At 38.4% G+C, this 14,946-nt stretch overlaps 1 protein-coding gene across 2 annotated transcripts in view; it reads left to right on the forward strand.

Annotated features, from left to right (window-relative positions):
- UNC80 (unc-80 homolog (C. elegans)) overlaps nucleotides 1-14,946 on the forward strand; it is a 251,121-nt gene that overhangs the window by 137,813 nt on the left and 98,362 nt on the right. For both annotated transcript variants that reach the window (XM_011966529.1, XM_011966530.1), the window contains exons 26-27: nucleotides 1,046-1,211; nucleotides 9,196-9,296. In XM_011966529.1, coding sequence (XP_011821919.1) covers nucleotides 1,046-1,211; nucleotides 9,196-9,296 — 267 coding nt within the window. The remainder of the gene's footprint in view (nucleotides 1-1,045; nucleotides 1,212-9,195; nucleotides 9,297-14,946) is intronic.

The raw sequence follows: 14,946 nt of genomic DNA on the forward strand, positions 1-14,946 counted from the left end.
TTTTTTTTGAGACGGAGTCTTGTTCTGTCGCCCAGGCGTGAGAGTAGTGGTGTGCAATCTCGGCTCACTGTAAGCTCCGCCTCCCGGGTTCGCGCGATTCTCCTGCCTCAGCCTCCCGAGTAGCTGGGACTACAGGCGCGTGCGACCGCACCAGGCTAAATTTTTGTACTTTCGGTAGAGACGGGGTTTCACCGTTGGAGCCAGGATGGTCTCGATCTCCTGACCTCGTGATTCGCCTGCCTCGGACTCCCAAAGTGCTGGGATTACAGGCGTGAGCCACCGCGCCCGGCCCCCCATCTTTGTAGCTAGAAACGTGGTATCTCTCTCATCTTCCTTTCATAGCCACAGCTTCCGCTGACTGCAGCCTGGAAAGGCTCTCCACTTTTAAGGATTTGTGATTGGGCCCATTTAGCTAGCCTGGAATAATCTCCCAATCTTAAGGTTCTTAGCCTTAATCACATCTACAAAATCCTTGTTGCCATGTGAGGCAACGTATTGACAGGTGCCAGGGATTAGGGCATCTTTGGGGAGCTATTATTCTGTCAAGCACAGTTCCGAACCTGCTTTCTGAGCTCCTACTCTCAGTCTTAAAATTTATCACTTGTTTGCCTTCTTAGTTTCTATCTTGGGATTCTGAGCTCCTTTAGAGATTTAAAAAAAAAAAAAAATCCTTATTTATCCTTCAGCACCTAACACGTCCATGCTTGATGCGTGATTTTTAAATAAAAGGCCAAAGATGCAGCCAAAACTGGACAAAGAGTTAGAAGGTAAGGAAGATAGTTGTGGATTTGGATCAAGGCCTATGCTTTTGGAAGGTAAAGCATGTGAGGAAAAGGGGAAAAATACTATGAATTAGGAAATATTTTATTTATTTTTAAAGTCAAGAATAGCTTTGCATGGTCACAATCTAAAATTAGCAGCAGATAAAGGAATCTGGCTGTTTAAGCGCAGTTGCGTATAATTCAAAATGGAGGGAGGCTTGCCGCAAGAGCAGAGCAGTGCTGGGGAGATGCCAGCACTCATGTGCTCCTCGCTGGCATTTTAGGACTTGGAGAGCTGCAGACTTCGTTTGGATCCCGAGTTGGATCGGCACAGATATGAGAGGAAGATCAGTTTTGCTGGGGTCCTGGACGAAAACGAAGACTCGAAAGATTCTCTCCACAGCAGCAGCCACACTCTCAAATCAGATGCAGGAGTCGAGGAGAAGAAAGGTACGGAAACACAAAGACTCCTTCATGTGTCAGGGTTTCTCATAGGATATTTGCACTGGGGTCTAAACTACAAAATTGTGTCCCCAAATTGTTAACTCCCTACAGTACTGACTGTGTAGGCTTTATGATGGAAAATCATGCTTGTTAAAAGTTGGTCTCGGCAGTCAGAGAAGCCTGGCTTCCAATTCCAGCTCAGAAACTCTCCTTATTCCATTAAAGCTGTAAGATGAACCCTTATTTTATTTACCAATAAGAAAAGAAAAATACTCCCAATTGAACTTTTACATAATACTCTCTTATCACTTAGCTTGTCTTTTATTGTTTTTTTGTTTGTTTTTGAGACAGAGTCTCACTTTGTCCACCAGGCTGGAGTGCAGTGGCACAATCTCGGCTCACTGCAACTTCCGCCTCCTAGGTTCAAGTTATTCACCTGCCTCAGCCTCCCCAGTAGCTGGGATTACAGGTGCCCACCGCCACGTCCGGCTAATTTTTGTATTTTTTAAAATTTTCCTAATATGCTTTTGTTAAAATGTAAAACATAATAAAAAGAGAAAAAATAATATTATATTTCTCAATTATCTTAACATCAATGGCATCCATTCGTACCAAATTCTTGGGGACCATTACTTAATGTAAAACTAATTTGGTAAACAGAATCTCGTTTTAAAAACTACACCTCTGCTAAACACTTGTAGGGCTAATCTCATCAATTAATAAAGCACTAGGCTTATTTAATCATTTTTATGAAACTATGAAGAGAGAAAGAACAGCTACAGTCTTTCTGCATTGCTAAATGCACATTAGAACAAGTTCCATAACCATGCAATAGACCAGATATTAACCAGATGTGAAGGTTTTATATTTGATTTTTTAAATGGGAGACTACCTTATAAGTCTTCTAGTAATATAGTCAGCCTACAGGTTGCTTGTAATTTTTTCAGTAGATAAGAATGACCTAGAAAAGTTATTTATGGAACCATGTTATTTAAGAAAAAAGTGTTACAGCGTTTACAGAATTTCTTTTGGCCTGGCTAAGAATGTTTTCTAGACAGTGGTATTTTAAAAATAGTTCAGTATTTTCCATCTGTACATATCATTTCCATTATAATTAACTTAAATTCACCCACTTGCATGCACATACACACCTTGGCCTAATTTGGTCATGCATGTTTTTGTCCCTCTGTCCGTAAGTCTTTTTTTAATACTTTAAGTTCCGGGATACACTTGCAGAACGTGCAGATTTGTTTCATAGGTATACACGTGCCATGGTGGTTTTCTGCACCCATCAACCTGTCATCTACATTAGGTGTTTCTCCTAATGCTATCCCCCGCCAAGCCTCCCACCCCGTGGCAGGGCCTGGTGAGTGATGTTCCCCTCCCTATGTTCATGTTTCTCATTGCTCAACTCCCACTTATGAGTGAGAACTTGCAGTGTTTGGTTTTCTGTTCCTGTGTTAGTTTGCTGAGAATGACGGTTTCCAGCTTCGTCCATGGCCCTGCAAAGAACATGATCTCATCCTTTTTTATGGCTGCATAGTGTTCCATGGTGTATATGTGCCACATTTTCTTAATTTTTGTATTGTTGGTAGAGACAAGGTTTCACCATGTTGGCCAGGCTGGTCTCAAACTCCTGACCTCAGGTGATCCAACCGCCTCGGCCTCCCAAAGTGTTGGAATTACAGGTATGAGCCACCACGCCCAGATGCTTGTCTTTTATTCTTATTGAAAAAGGACTTTCAGACCTAATTAGATGTTGTTTATTATTATTATTATTACTATATATAATTCTCATGAAATCCTATATATATATATAAAAACTGGTTAAAGTTTTTGTAAACCATCGTCAACTCAGAGTTTAAATCTCTTAATTACTTTTCAACTCACAGTTATCTAATGTCTATGTTTCTATATATGATAACGTCCTCTGTGCCATCACAATGTTAGTGATGCATTGTTTCTTAGACGGATTCACAAAAGAAGTAAAGCTTTTTGTGCTAATTACTTAAGCCAACTTGCACCCATATGAAGTTAGCCCACCTTTAGTCCCTCTTAAGGAATGTTGCTAAACACATCTGACTTACCACCTCACACACCCACCTACCCCTCACTATCACTTTGTTCCTTAGGGTTAAAAGATCCTGTCTTTCTGTTTATCTTTTTGCTGGTGTTTTACATTTTTCACACAGACAAGCAATAACAAAGGTGTCACAACTGCTACCTGGTGCAAGTGATCATAAGATGTCATCTCTTGCATGTCAAATACTGATTTCCAGATATGTTAAAATGTGAACAACTTAAAATGGGTGAAATATAGTAACTCACTATGTGGCTTTGTCCAAGTTATTTACCTTCTAAGACACAGTTCTCTTTTCTGTAAAACTGGGTTAACACCTACTGCATTGTGATGTTGAAAACTTTTAATAAGACGATGCAAGTGAAGTGTAAACTTAATACCTGGTGAATTGTAGGTACACAATAAATAGCTGTTGTTGGGTTTTTAAATATACATTGTGAGCATCTAGATTAGAACCCACATAGAAAATCCTAACTATGAACTAAAGATTGCAAAGTTTTAAGTTGCCCTCTAGGGCCTCCTTTAAACTGCCAACTTCACTATTTGATTTTGCCATTTTAAAAATTCCATTGCCCTTCCATGTTTTTCCAGTGAATTTCAATTAAAAGAACATCTGCACATTTGCTAGAAGAGTCAAAGGTTATTTTATGTGTTGAAGTGTTTTCTAGCATCCTACAGACAATGAGTCAATAAATTTTGGATAACAATGAATGAATGATTCTTAGAAGGAATAGCCCTGTGTAGAGAAAACAAAAAATATTTTAAAGGGAATAGATATACATTGGGAAAAGTTTGAATAGTTCAAGATTAAAATGTCATAACATTCTTAAAATACAGATAATCATATATCATATTCTATTGAATTGGCCCAAAGAGGCCATGTTGCAGGAAGGATAAGTCAAATCTTGAGCGATTTTTGAGGACGAAGAAGTATCAAATCAATATTTTTTCAAATATTACTTACTTCAGACAATTATACTGCATGTGATGAGAAGCTTCTCTCTTTTAAACATATCCCAAAGAGATTTTAATTTAGAAGGCAATCTTTTGTCATTCAAAGTTATTATGCTAATTATATTTAAGATAGTAGATAATTACTAATACTACATGATTAAACTTCAGCAGAGTAAATTTTATACCATTTTATAAAATAAATATCTGATTAATTTTAAGAACACTTTAATTTGATGATTATTATTTATGTAAATTGGCTTTAATATTTCAACACTCAAATGCTCAATATTTTTTCTACTCACAGAATGGTTATGTTAATATATGAAAGTTGTTTAATAAAGAATGGAAAACTGGAGCTATTATATCTATATCTCCATAAAATGTCCTTAATCAGTTGACAAAAATCTTCCCAAAGATTCCTAAATATTCCTTAATCCATTTGACAAGCTGTCAGCTACTGAAGCCTATGTGAAAATGAAGACAATAGAGACACTGCTAATTACAGTTTTTAAAATTTTATACCATTTGGTTTTATAAAACCTGAAAATGCCAGTTCTTGAAATAAACACCCTGAGGACAATTCAGATTCTACCAGGAAAAATTCAAGTGAAATAATTATTTAGAATAGTAGGAGATGGGTTGGAAATGTAATGTAAAGGGCAAACAGGGTCTGGTAGATGTGGTTAGAAATTTAATTCTGTTTTAAGTGCATCAGAGTTGTTGGTAGGTTTTACCAGAAATGTGATATAAAGTGTGTATTTATGATTTATGCATTTAAAAGATGACTCAATCTATGGAGTAGAGGGAAAGGTGAAGCAGTTAGGTAGTTACATTAGTCCAGGGAAAAGGGGATGGAGCTGTCAAAATCCTATGATATTTTGAAATATACAGCCAACAGAACTTGCTAATTGATACAATGTAAGGTGAAAGAAAAGGCCAAAGATGTTTTATCCAATTTAGATGGATTTGTTTCACTTTTGTACTAGTTCTTGTTGTCATGGAGATAAAGGCTACAATTCAATGCTGCACAATCTCAACTGATGTTTTTCATGTACAATACCAAATATAAATTCTAACTGCTGTGCCCCTTGTAAATAACCAATGCCACAATTCTGAACTGTAATTTTTCAGTGCTATAGGATATCTCCAACTATCCTTTTTGGTGGAACAAGCTCTCAAAATTAAATTTCTTTCTGATTACATTAATTTGGGTTTATTTTGCTGCATCTGTAGGCCAAAAAGTGTCATAAAATTGGGCAAAGAATATTAGTGTGTACCTCTGTAAAAATCTAAGAATTATCTGTTTAATATTTTCTGTACTTCTGAATCTACTTAGACATGAAATTGCACTTGTAGTCATTAAAAAATTTTAATTATATTCTGTTTCAAACGTATTTCAGATAGGTGATAAAGTCTCAACTAAACATAAAAATAATATTGAAAAATATAGTGTGTGCTTTGTGCCATAATTAAAATGCAGCATTATGGTTCATAATCTTTGTGGGATTTGTCTAACTGTACCACAAGAAATTCCATCCAGATGTGAAATTCTACTCAGATGTGTTCAGGGAGCTCCATGGGGCCTTTACCAGCTGCATGGTGATAATTTTTTTATTTCTCCATCACAACAGTAAATCAGAACTTTCACATTGTTCAGGAGAAAGTCTTCTGACCTCCTTTAAATGGCGTTAAAAGTATACATTTAGCTAACGTTTTAGTTATACAAGTTCTATCACAGTCACATATTAACTCTCTCGTGAATGAGAAACCTGAAACTAACATGCAAACTTTCTGATTGGTACTTTTAAAATATTAGTAACTGTGCCTTAAACAATTAGTAAGAAATCTTGTTCATGTCTTAAGATGCTAAGCTTATAAAACTGGCTCCTTCCTGATAATGGACTTTAAGCCCTAAAACTTACTTTATCCCACCCTTATAAAATCAATGTTTGACAACACCAAATCTTCAAAAGAAAAGGAAGGTGTGTATATGACTATGGGAAATAAGGATACTGTTGATTTAAATAAAGATAGGCTCCAAGTTTAAATGCATTTCTTTTACTCTTTTATTTTCCTCACTAATTACTATTTCTTCCAGAAGACTAAAGATGAATAATGCATATTCTTCTTGGTATGCATAGACTGTTATAAGATTGGCTCAGGGGTTTGCACCATTTGGAATCACATTTCACCCAGCCTTTTGACTGAGAGGAGGATAGTATGAAATCATTAGGTACATTGAAAATAGAGCCATTTCACACTCATGCTCACCCGAGTGAAAACAGATTGTTTAGTGCCTTTTCTGAGGAGCAGAGTGGAAGCCACTGCTGACTATTGCAGAGAGAAGCACCTTTGGTTCTTATTTCTGAATGAGGTATTCCAAAATGAAGGGGTTTACGTGACAGCTTACAGAAGTCTGTAAGTCCCATTTTGAAAGGAAAGCAAAAGCAAATGGTTTGTGGTTCTCTTGAATCAAGGAATCCTGTGATACAAGTGTACTAATAGTCCTAGTTGATGCTGCCCCAAAGGCACACTCATGCTTGTGAAACCTGGGCCAGAAAGAGAGCAGGTCGTTCCCAGTTCCGATGAGCTTTGTGTCCAAGAAAGAAGCTGCACCAGCCCTTCCTGGTGGGTCCTGCAGGACTGGGGGCTTGGGAGAAGCTCCTTGTTCAGAGTGCTCATCCAGGCCAGCAGAGGCGGCTGATCAGGGACAAGTTGGGGAGAGATGGATATAACACTGGCTGGGGAACACTAAGGGGGAAAAAGCCCTATTTTATTCTTTTAATACAGTTCCCAGCAGGAAGATCAGGATAGGAGGTTCTCGTCTGCTCCAGATTAAAGGAACCCGCAGTTTCCAGGTGAAGAAGGGGGGTTCCTTGTCCAGCATTCGCCGGGTCGGCAGCTTAAAGAGCAGCAAGTTATCACGGCAGGACTCAGAGTCTGAGGCTGAGGAGCTGCAGCTGTCCCAGAGCAGGGACACTGTCACTGACCTAGGTAACATAGAGGAGTGGGGTGTGCAGGGACGTGGGGGGTAGGAAGACAGGGCCCAAGTCCTGAAACAAGCTGAAGTCCATTTTCTTACACATAAATAGATGGAGGGCAGAGCCATAGGGTAGACAAGCTATTCAGCCTGAAAACCATACTACCCTTGCTACTACCCTTGCTAGAGCAAGGCAGCTGAAGCCTTGATGTGCATACGGGTCACTGGAGAGGCTTGTTAAAATGCAGATTCTGATTCAGCAGATCTGGGGTGGGGATCTGAGATTCTACATGTTTAACAAGCTTTCTCGTGGAGCTGATGCTGCTGATTCAAGGACCACACTTTGAGCAGCAAGGGTGTGGAGTATATGTTAGAGAAAGAAAACACTTTAATGACCAGGACAGTCTTTGAAATTCAGATACTTGTGTATTCATTCTTTTGATCAGAACCTTCAATGTCAAATGTAGTAATTCCCTTGGGGAGGACTACCTAAAGATTCTCTATATTTTAAAGTCTCTATTTAACAATATGAACAACCAAAATATCAGAGAGTTAAGATAGTCTAGACCTGACAATGAGTGATCTTCAACAAGTCATTTAGCTTCTCAGGGATTTGTTTTCTCTGACTACACAGTGAGAATAATTCTTGCCTAGAATGCAAGGATGCTGTAAAGATAAATTAGAAGATGACCATACAATGTGTCAAACACCTGAGAATGAACTTAATATACAGTCAAAGCCTGAGAGTTATAGATTGTCATTGTAGGCTCTAAAGAAATTCCAAATACCAAAATACAGCAGTCCAAAATATGAGCCCTAATTAGTATCTTAATAGACAAGCAAAAGATACAGTAGGCATGAAAATAGAACTCACCAGCTGCCTAACATTAAATATTAGGTAAAAGTTGAAGCACATTCACTTTGCCATTCAGTCTCTGTATGCAAGGCAAAATAGAAAGCTCTCCTTACTAGGTAAGTAGTTTCAAAAGTCAGCAAGAAGTGTGGATAAATTATCGATCAAGTCTGCTGAAATAAAAGCTGAGTATATTTCATCAAAGAAGGTTTAAAATAGAAAATGCTTCTGTATCCACCCACCCTCGCCTTTGAAAATAGCTGATTTATGCATTACTTAAGATTCTGCTTATTTCCTAAGGAGACATTTTTTAAAAAGTATGTATGATTTCTTTTGTTATAAGTCTGAAGCTAGAGCATTATTATCAGTTAATTTGGGGCAAAACTATTGCAATTAATTATTTAAATTGATCGATTTATCCTGACCAATTGAGTCAAAATAGCCAGGTTGAAGAAATTGTTTTGTCATTAAAAAGATCTATAAAATTTTGTAGATTTGAGGGAAAACTTTGTTATGTAGTGTACCAAGTAGGGAATTTTTGAGAGCTATCTCCTTTATACTTTGCCATAGAGAGGAGTTTGGACACAAGGGCTGTCCACAGTTGGACATAATTGCTTCCGAATTCCCTTAGTTTTTCATAGGCACCTGCCCATCTTTGACATAGCTGTGGTAGCAAAACCTGGTGGCTAGAGTAATAGCACTAGTTGCAGTCACAGAACAATGGAGACAGCAGTCACTGTGAGGCCAGTTAGTTGCTGTCCCTCCTTAAATACACCTGCAAGGTCTGGTCAGTCTGGAATGGATTTGGGCACACTCAGTCAATAACTGGCTCATCTCAGCAATTCAAGGACTTGACTCTGTTTTTTTTCTCTGCTCCCATCTCTCAAAATGGAAGCCACCATAACAGAGATCATAAATGTCTTTGAAATTGCCAGTTCAGCTGGTGATGAAGGGGACAGCTCCTGTTAATATTCCTCCAAGTCAGTGCTATGCCCTGTAACCCACTGGGCCATGGTAGTCTGCCCTAGGATTCAGAAGCATGGGCAACTGTACCATACCGACATGCTCTCCAGGGAGACCGAACACTGAAACCTTTCTTGGTTTTTTTTTTTTTTTTTTGAAGAAGGGAGTCCTTGGAGTGCAAGCGAGCCCAGCATCGAGCCAGAGGGAATGAGTAATGCCGGCACGGAGGAGAATTACCACAGAAACATGTCATGGCTTCATGTAAGTAGAAATCTCAGAAAGAGCCCTGAAATCAATTTCTTTAGACCCTGGGAAAGATCTGAGGAGGGAGGATGAGATTATACTAAATCATCAAATCCAATCTAGTCTCGAAAAAAAGCAGGGGCTTATGTTTTAGCTGAATATCTCAACACTCTCTAGGATTGGTATTCTGCTGAACTGTACTCATCTTAAGCTTAACTCAGACCAAGCTTTTTTTGTTATGGCTGGCTTGTGGGTCACCATAAGTCAGGGAAAATAATGAGGCCAGGTTAGTGGTCAAGATAACCTGAGTGACACAGCGTAGGTATCACCATCAGTTTTATACAGGTTACTGCGAATTCTGAGAAAGGTCATGGTGTTGCTCTTGGGTATGTATTTAGATCAAATTTTAAACTGGGGCAAGGACACTCTAAGATGGTGAATGCCATGTGTCCAAGGGTGAGCCAGAGGGCACAGGCAGGAGGTGATCCCTAGGAAACTGTGGGCATGGGGTGGAGTTCAAGACTCGAGCTGAGCATGAAGAAAGAAGTTAAGGAGAAAGGGGCCGGGCGCGGTGACTCATAATCCCAGCACTTTGGGAGGCTGAGGCGGGCAGATCACAAGGTCAGGAGATTGAGACCATCCTGGCTAACACAGTGAAACCCCATGTCTACTAAAAATACAAAAAATTAGCCAGGCATGGTGGCAAGCGCCTGTAGTCCCAGCCACCTGGGAGGCTGAGGTAGGAGAATGGCATGAACCCAGGAGGCGGAGCTTGCAGTGAGCCGAGATCGTGCCACTGCACTCCAGCCTGGGGGACAGAGCAAGACTCCATCTCAAAAAAAAAAAAAAAAAGTAAGGAGAATGGTAAGGAAATGTAAGCTTGGTTATACAAGTGGCAGGGAATCCCCAGGATCATCACTGGGGTCACCGCTCACCCTAATTTTAATCTGACTTCCTGGGAAAGTCAGATGAGCTCTAGCTGGTGCGTAATGGTCCTTGGGTGTGTGGTGGCTCACCTTCACTATGGAAGCAGTCCCCAGAATTGACTGATTTGAGAATCTCTGAGGCAGCTGTGTTTTAAAGTAAACTTTTTATTGAACTCTAACCTACCCACTGAAAAGCATACAAAACCTATGTATACAGCTCAGTACATTTTTATGAAGTAAATACAACTGTGTAACCACTGCCAGGTTGAGAAAACATTATCAACACCTAAGAAATCCTACACAGGTCTTCTACCAGACGCTACTCTCCCCTGACAGTAACCACCGTTCTACCTTCTAACACCATAGATTCATTTTGTCTATTTTTGAAATACATGTAATTGGCATCATATGCTACTACTCTGTTGTGTCTGGTTCCTTTTCCTCATATAAATGTAGGTCCTCCAATTTTGTTGTTCTTCTCCTTCACAATGGCATGGTCTATTCTTGGCTAGATTCACATTCATTTAGAATCACCCTATTTTAAATAATTAAAAAAAAAAAAACTTCCAAAGTAGCCTTGAGTGTAATACATAGATGAATTTAAATGAATCATATCTTTATGATATTGAATCTTCCAGTGTTTAAAATGATCACTCCACTAATGTCTGTTTCTCCATTTATTTAGAGCCTCTTTAAATGTCTTTCAATAATGCCTTTTAGTTTTGTGTGTAGTGTTCCATAAATAAACAGCTCTGGAAGCGTTGTGTAAGAGCAGTGCTATTTCTTCTTTAAATATTTGGAAGAAATCACTGATCACACCTTTTAAACCTAAAAATTTCTTTATGGGAGAGTTTTAAGTTACAGATTCAACTTATGTAATACAGCTAAGACCATTTAGATTTTATATTTCTTCTGGGAGCAATTCAGGTAAACTAATATTTTTTGCTGAGATTTTTTTCATTTAATATGAATATTCAAATTTATTAGCAAAAAGATTGTTTAAAATATTCTCTTAAGATTATTTTAAATTCTCTAGGGTCTGCAGTGATTTATATTTATTGTTTTTGATATTGGTAGATTGTCTTCTCTTCTTTTTTTAGTAGTGTCTTTCTAAGAGTTTGTCTATTTTGTCTTTTAAAAGAACCAGAACCAGATTTTCATTTTGTCATTTTTAGAATGTTGAATTTTTGTTTTACTAATATTTTCTGGTATCTTTATTACTTTCTTCTACTTTTCTTTGAGTTTAATTTGTTTTTTTTTTTTCCTTAACTTCTTGACACAGATACTCAGATAATTGATTTGCAACCACTTTGCTAACTTATGAATTTAAAGCTATAAATATTATTTAGAAACAGTTTTAGCTGCATCATACAAGGCTTGATATATGTTCATTATCATTCAGTTAAAATATTTTAAAATTTCCGTTGTGATGTATTCGTAATTGACCACAGATTTTTTTTAAAAAAAATTTATTTTTAATTTTTGTGGGTACATAGTAGGTGTGTATATTTGTGGGCTACATGAGGTGTTTGATACAGGCATGTAATGTGAAATAATCACATCAAGAAGAATGGGGTATCCATCTCCTCAAGCATTTATCCTTTTTGTTACAGGCAATCCAATTACATTCTTTTAGTTATTTTGAAATGTACAGTTATTATTGACTATAGTCATCCTATTGTGCTATCAAATAGTAAGTCTTACTCATTCTATTTTTTGTACTCATTAACTTTCCCCACCTCTCCCTCAACCCTCTATTACCCTTGCCTGCCTCTGGTAACCATCCTTTTACTCTCTGTGTCCATGAGTTCGATTGTTTTGATTTTTAGATCCCACAAATAAGTGAGAACATGTGATGTTTGTCTTTCTGTGCCTGGCTTATTTGACTTAACGTAATGATCTCCAGTTCTATCCATGTTGTTGGAAATGACAGGATCTTATTCTTTTTTATGGCTGAGTAGTACTCCATTGTGTATATATACCACATTTTCTTTGTTCATTCATCTGCTGATGGACATTTAGGTTGCTTCCAAATATTAGTTATTGTGAACAGTGCCACAAGAAACATGGGAGTGCAGACATTTTGATCAGGTCCATAGCTAATAAGTTCAATATATGAATCTATTTTCTTTACTCTTCTTGGTCCTGCTCCTAAAATGCCTTGTAATTATATTGACTAAACATGGTGTATAAAAAAAATTATAGAGGTGCAGTGGTAGATACATGTCATTATACTTTTGTTAAAATTCATAGAATGTACAAAGCAAAGCATGGACCCTAATGTAAACTGTTGACTTTGGGTGGTAATGCTGTGTCAATATAAGTTCATTGTAATAGATGTACCACTGTAAAGCAAAATGTTGATAGTAGGAGAGGTTGTCATGTATGCGGACAGTGTATATGTGGGAACTCTGTACTTTCTGCTCAATTCTGATGTGAAGCCAAAACTGCTCTAAAACATAAAGTTTATTAATTTTAAAAAAGCACCAAAGCTCTAGTTGATGTTTTCTCTTTCCAGAGAGGATTCACCCTGTCCTCTGGCAGACAACAAAGAAGCAGATCACTTCAGTCCAGTCAGGGACTACACTAGCTGGACTTGGACTATTTCTAGCCTGTCCTTCCCCACCCCCTACGCACATCTTTTTATATGAAGATGTCCAAGACTCCCAGTGAGAGTCTGGGGTATGTCACAGGGCCTCTCATTCTTGATGAGTCAGGAACTACAATTTTTGTTTCCCCATCACAATGAAATTGCCAAAGTCTGTACTCTGTTTGTCACCTGGTCTTTGCTTCTCTTCTTAGCTGCTCAATCAGTCAATGCCTAGAAGGGAAAACTGTCACCCAGTGTCAGTCTGACTTATTTGGACCTCATTTCTCTACAGGATCTAGACTATTCAGTTTCTCCCTTCTTTGGTAATTCTAAATTCTAATTTTTACCTCCTAGCCCCCGTGAGATTGCCTAAGGCTCTGCCTAGCTTCTTGGCCACTTGTGCCTAAGATGTAGCAAATGCCTCAAGGAGAAATGTGGTGTGTCCTCACATTGTCCTCACCTCAGCGAATATCCTTTCTCTCCACATCACACCCTTCATCCTGACTGCCTCACTGTCTTATGCATTCAGATATGTATATTTATGTATCATGTCTGTGTGTATACAGGTATGCCTCATTTTATTGTACTTCACTCTACTGTGCTTTGTAGATATCGCATTTTTTACAGACTATAGGTTTGTGGCAACCCTGCATTGAGCAAGTCTGTTGGTGCTGTTTTTCTAAGAGCATGTGCCCACTTTGTGTCTCTGTGGCACGTTTTGGTAGTTCTCACAATATTTCAGGCTTTTTCATGATTATCAATTTTATGGTGATCTGTGATCAGTGATCCTTGATGATATTATTGTCAGTTTTCGGACACCATGAACTACACCCATATTAATGTTGAACTTAATCAATAAATGTGTGTTCTCATTGCTCCATGGACTAGCTGCTTCTTGTCTCTCTCCCTCTTCTAGGGTCTCCCTATTCCCTGAGACACAGCAGTATTGAAATTAGGCCGATGGATAACCTTACAATGCCCTCTAAGTGTTCAAGTGAAGGAAGAGTTGTATGTCTCTCACTTTAAATCAAATACTAGAAATTATTAAACTTAGTGAGGAAGGCATGTTGAAAACCAAGATCCACTCAAAGTTGGGCCTCTTGTACCAAACAGCCAAGTTATGATTTCAAAGGAAAAGTTCTTGAAGGAAATCAAAAGTGCTACTCTGGTGAACACACGAACAATAAGAAAGTGAAACAGTGTAATTGCTGATATGGAGAAAGCTTTAGTGGTCTGGACTAAATTCAGAGAAAGGTTTTAACTCTTTTCAGTTCTGTGAGGGCTGAGAAAGGTGAAGAAGCTGTAGAAGAAAAGTCTGAAGTTAACAGAGGTTGCTTCATGAGGTTGAAAGAAAGAAGCCACCTCCATAACATAAAAGTGCAAGGTGAAGCAGCAAGTACTGATGTAGAAGTTGCAGCAAGTTATGCAGAAGATCTAACCGGGATCATTGATGAAGGTGGCTATACTATAAAATGATATTTAATGTAGAAGAGCCTTTTGTTGGAAAAAAATGCCATCTGAGACTTTCATAGCTAGAGAGAAGTCAATACCTGGCTGCAAAACTTAATAGGCTGATTCTCTTGTTAGGGGTTAATGCATCTGGCAGCTTGAAGTTTCAGTCAGTGCTCATTTGCCATTCTAAAATTCTAGAGCCCTTAAGAATTATGCTAAATTTACTCTTCCTGAGCTCTATAAATGGAAAAATAAAGCCTGGATGACAGCCCATCTGTTTCACAGCATGGTTTCCTGAGCATGTGAAGTCCACTGTTGAGATCTACTGTTCAGGAAAAAAAAAAAAAGATTTCCTTCAAAAGATTACTGCTTATTGACAATGTAGTTGGTCACTCAAGAGCTCTGATGGAAGTGTGCAGGAAGATTAATGTTGTTTTCATGCCTGCTAACGCAGCATCCGTTCTGCGGCCCACAGATCAGGGAGTAATTTTGACTTTCAAGTCTTATGATTTAAGAAGTACATTTTGTGGCCGAGTGCGGTGGTTCACGCTGGTAATCCCAGCACTTGGGGAGGCTGAGACAGGTGGGTCACAAGGTCAGGAGATGAGACCATCCTGGCTAACACGGTGAAACCCCGTCTCTACTAAAAATACAAAAAAAAAAAAGAGCCAGGCATGGTGGCGGGTGCCTGTAGTTCCAG

The sequence above is a fragment of the Mandrillus leucophaeus genome, unplaced genomic scaffold (assembly GCF_000951045.1).
Source record: "Mandrillus leucophaeus isolate KB7577 unplaced genomic scaffold, Mleu.le_1.0 Scaffold763, whole genome shotgun sequence".
Taxonomy (NCBI): Eukaryota; Metazoa; Chordata; class Mammalia; order Primates; family Cercopithecidae; genus Mandrillus; species Mandrillus leucophaeus.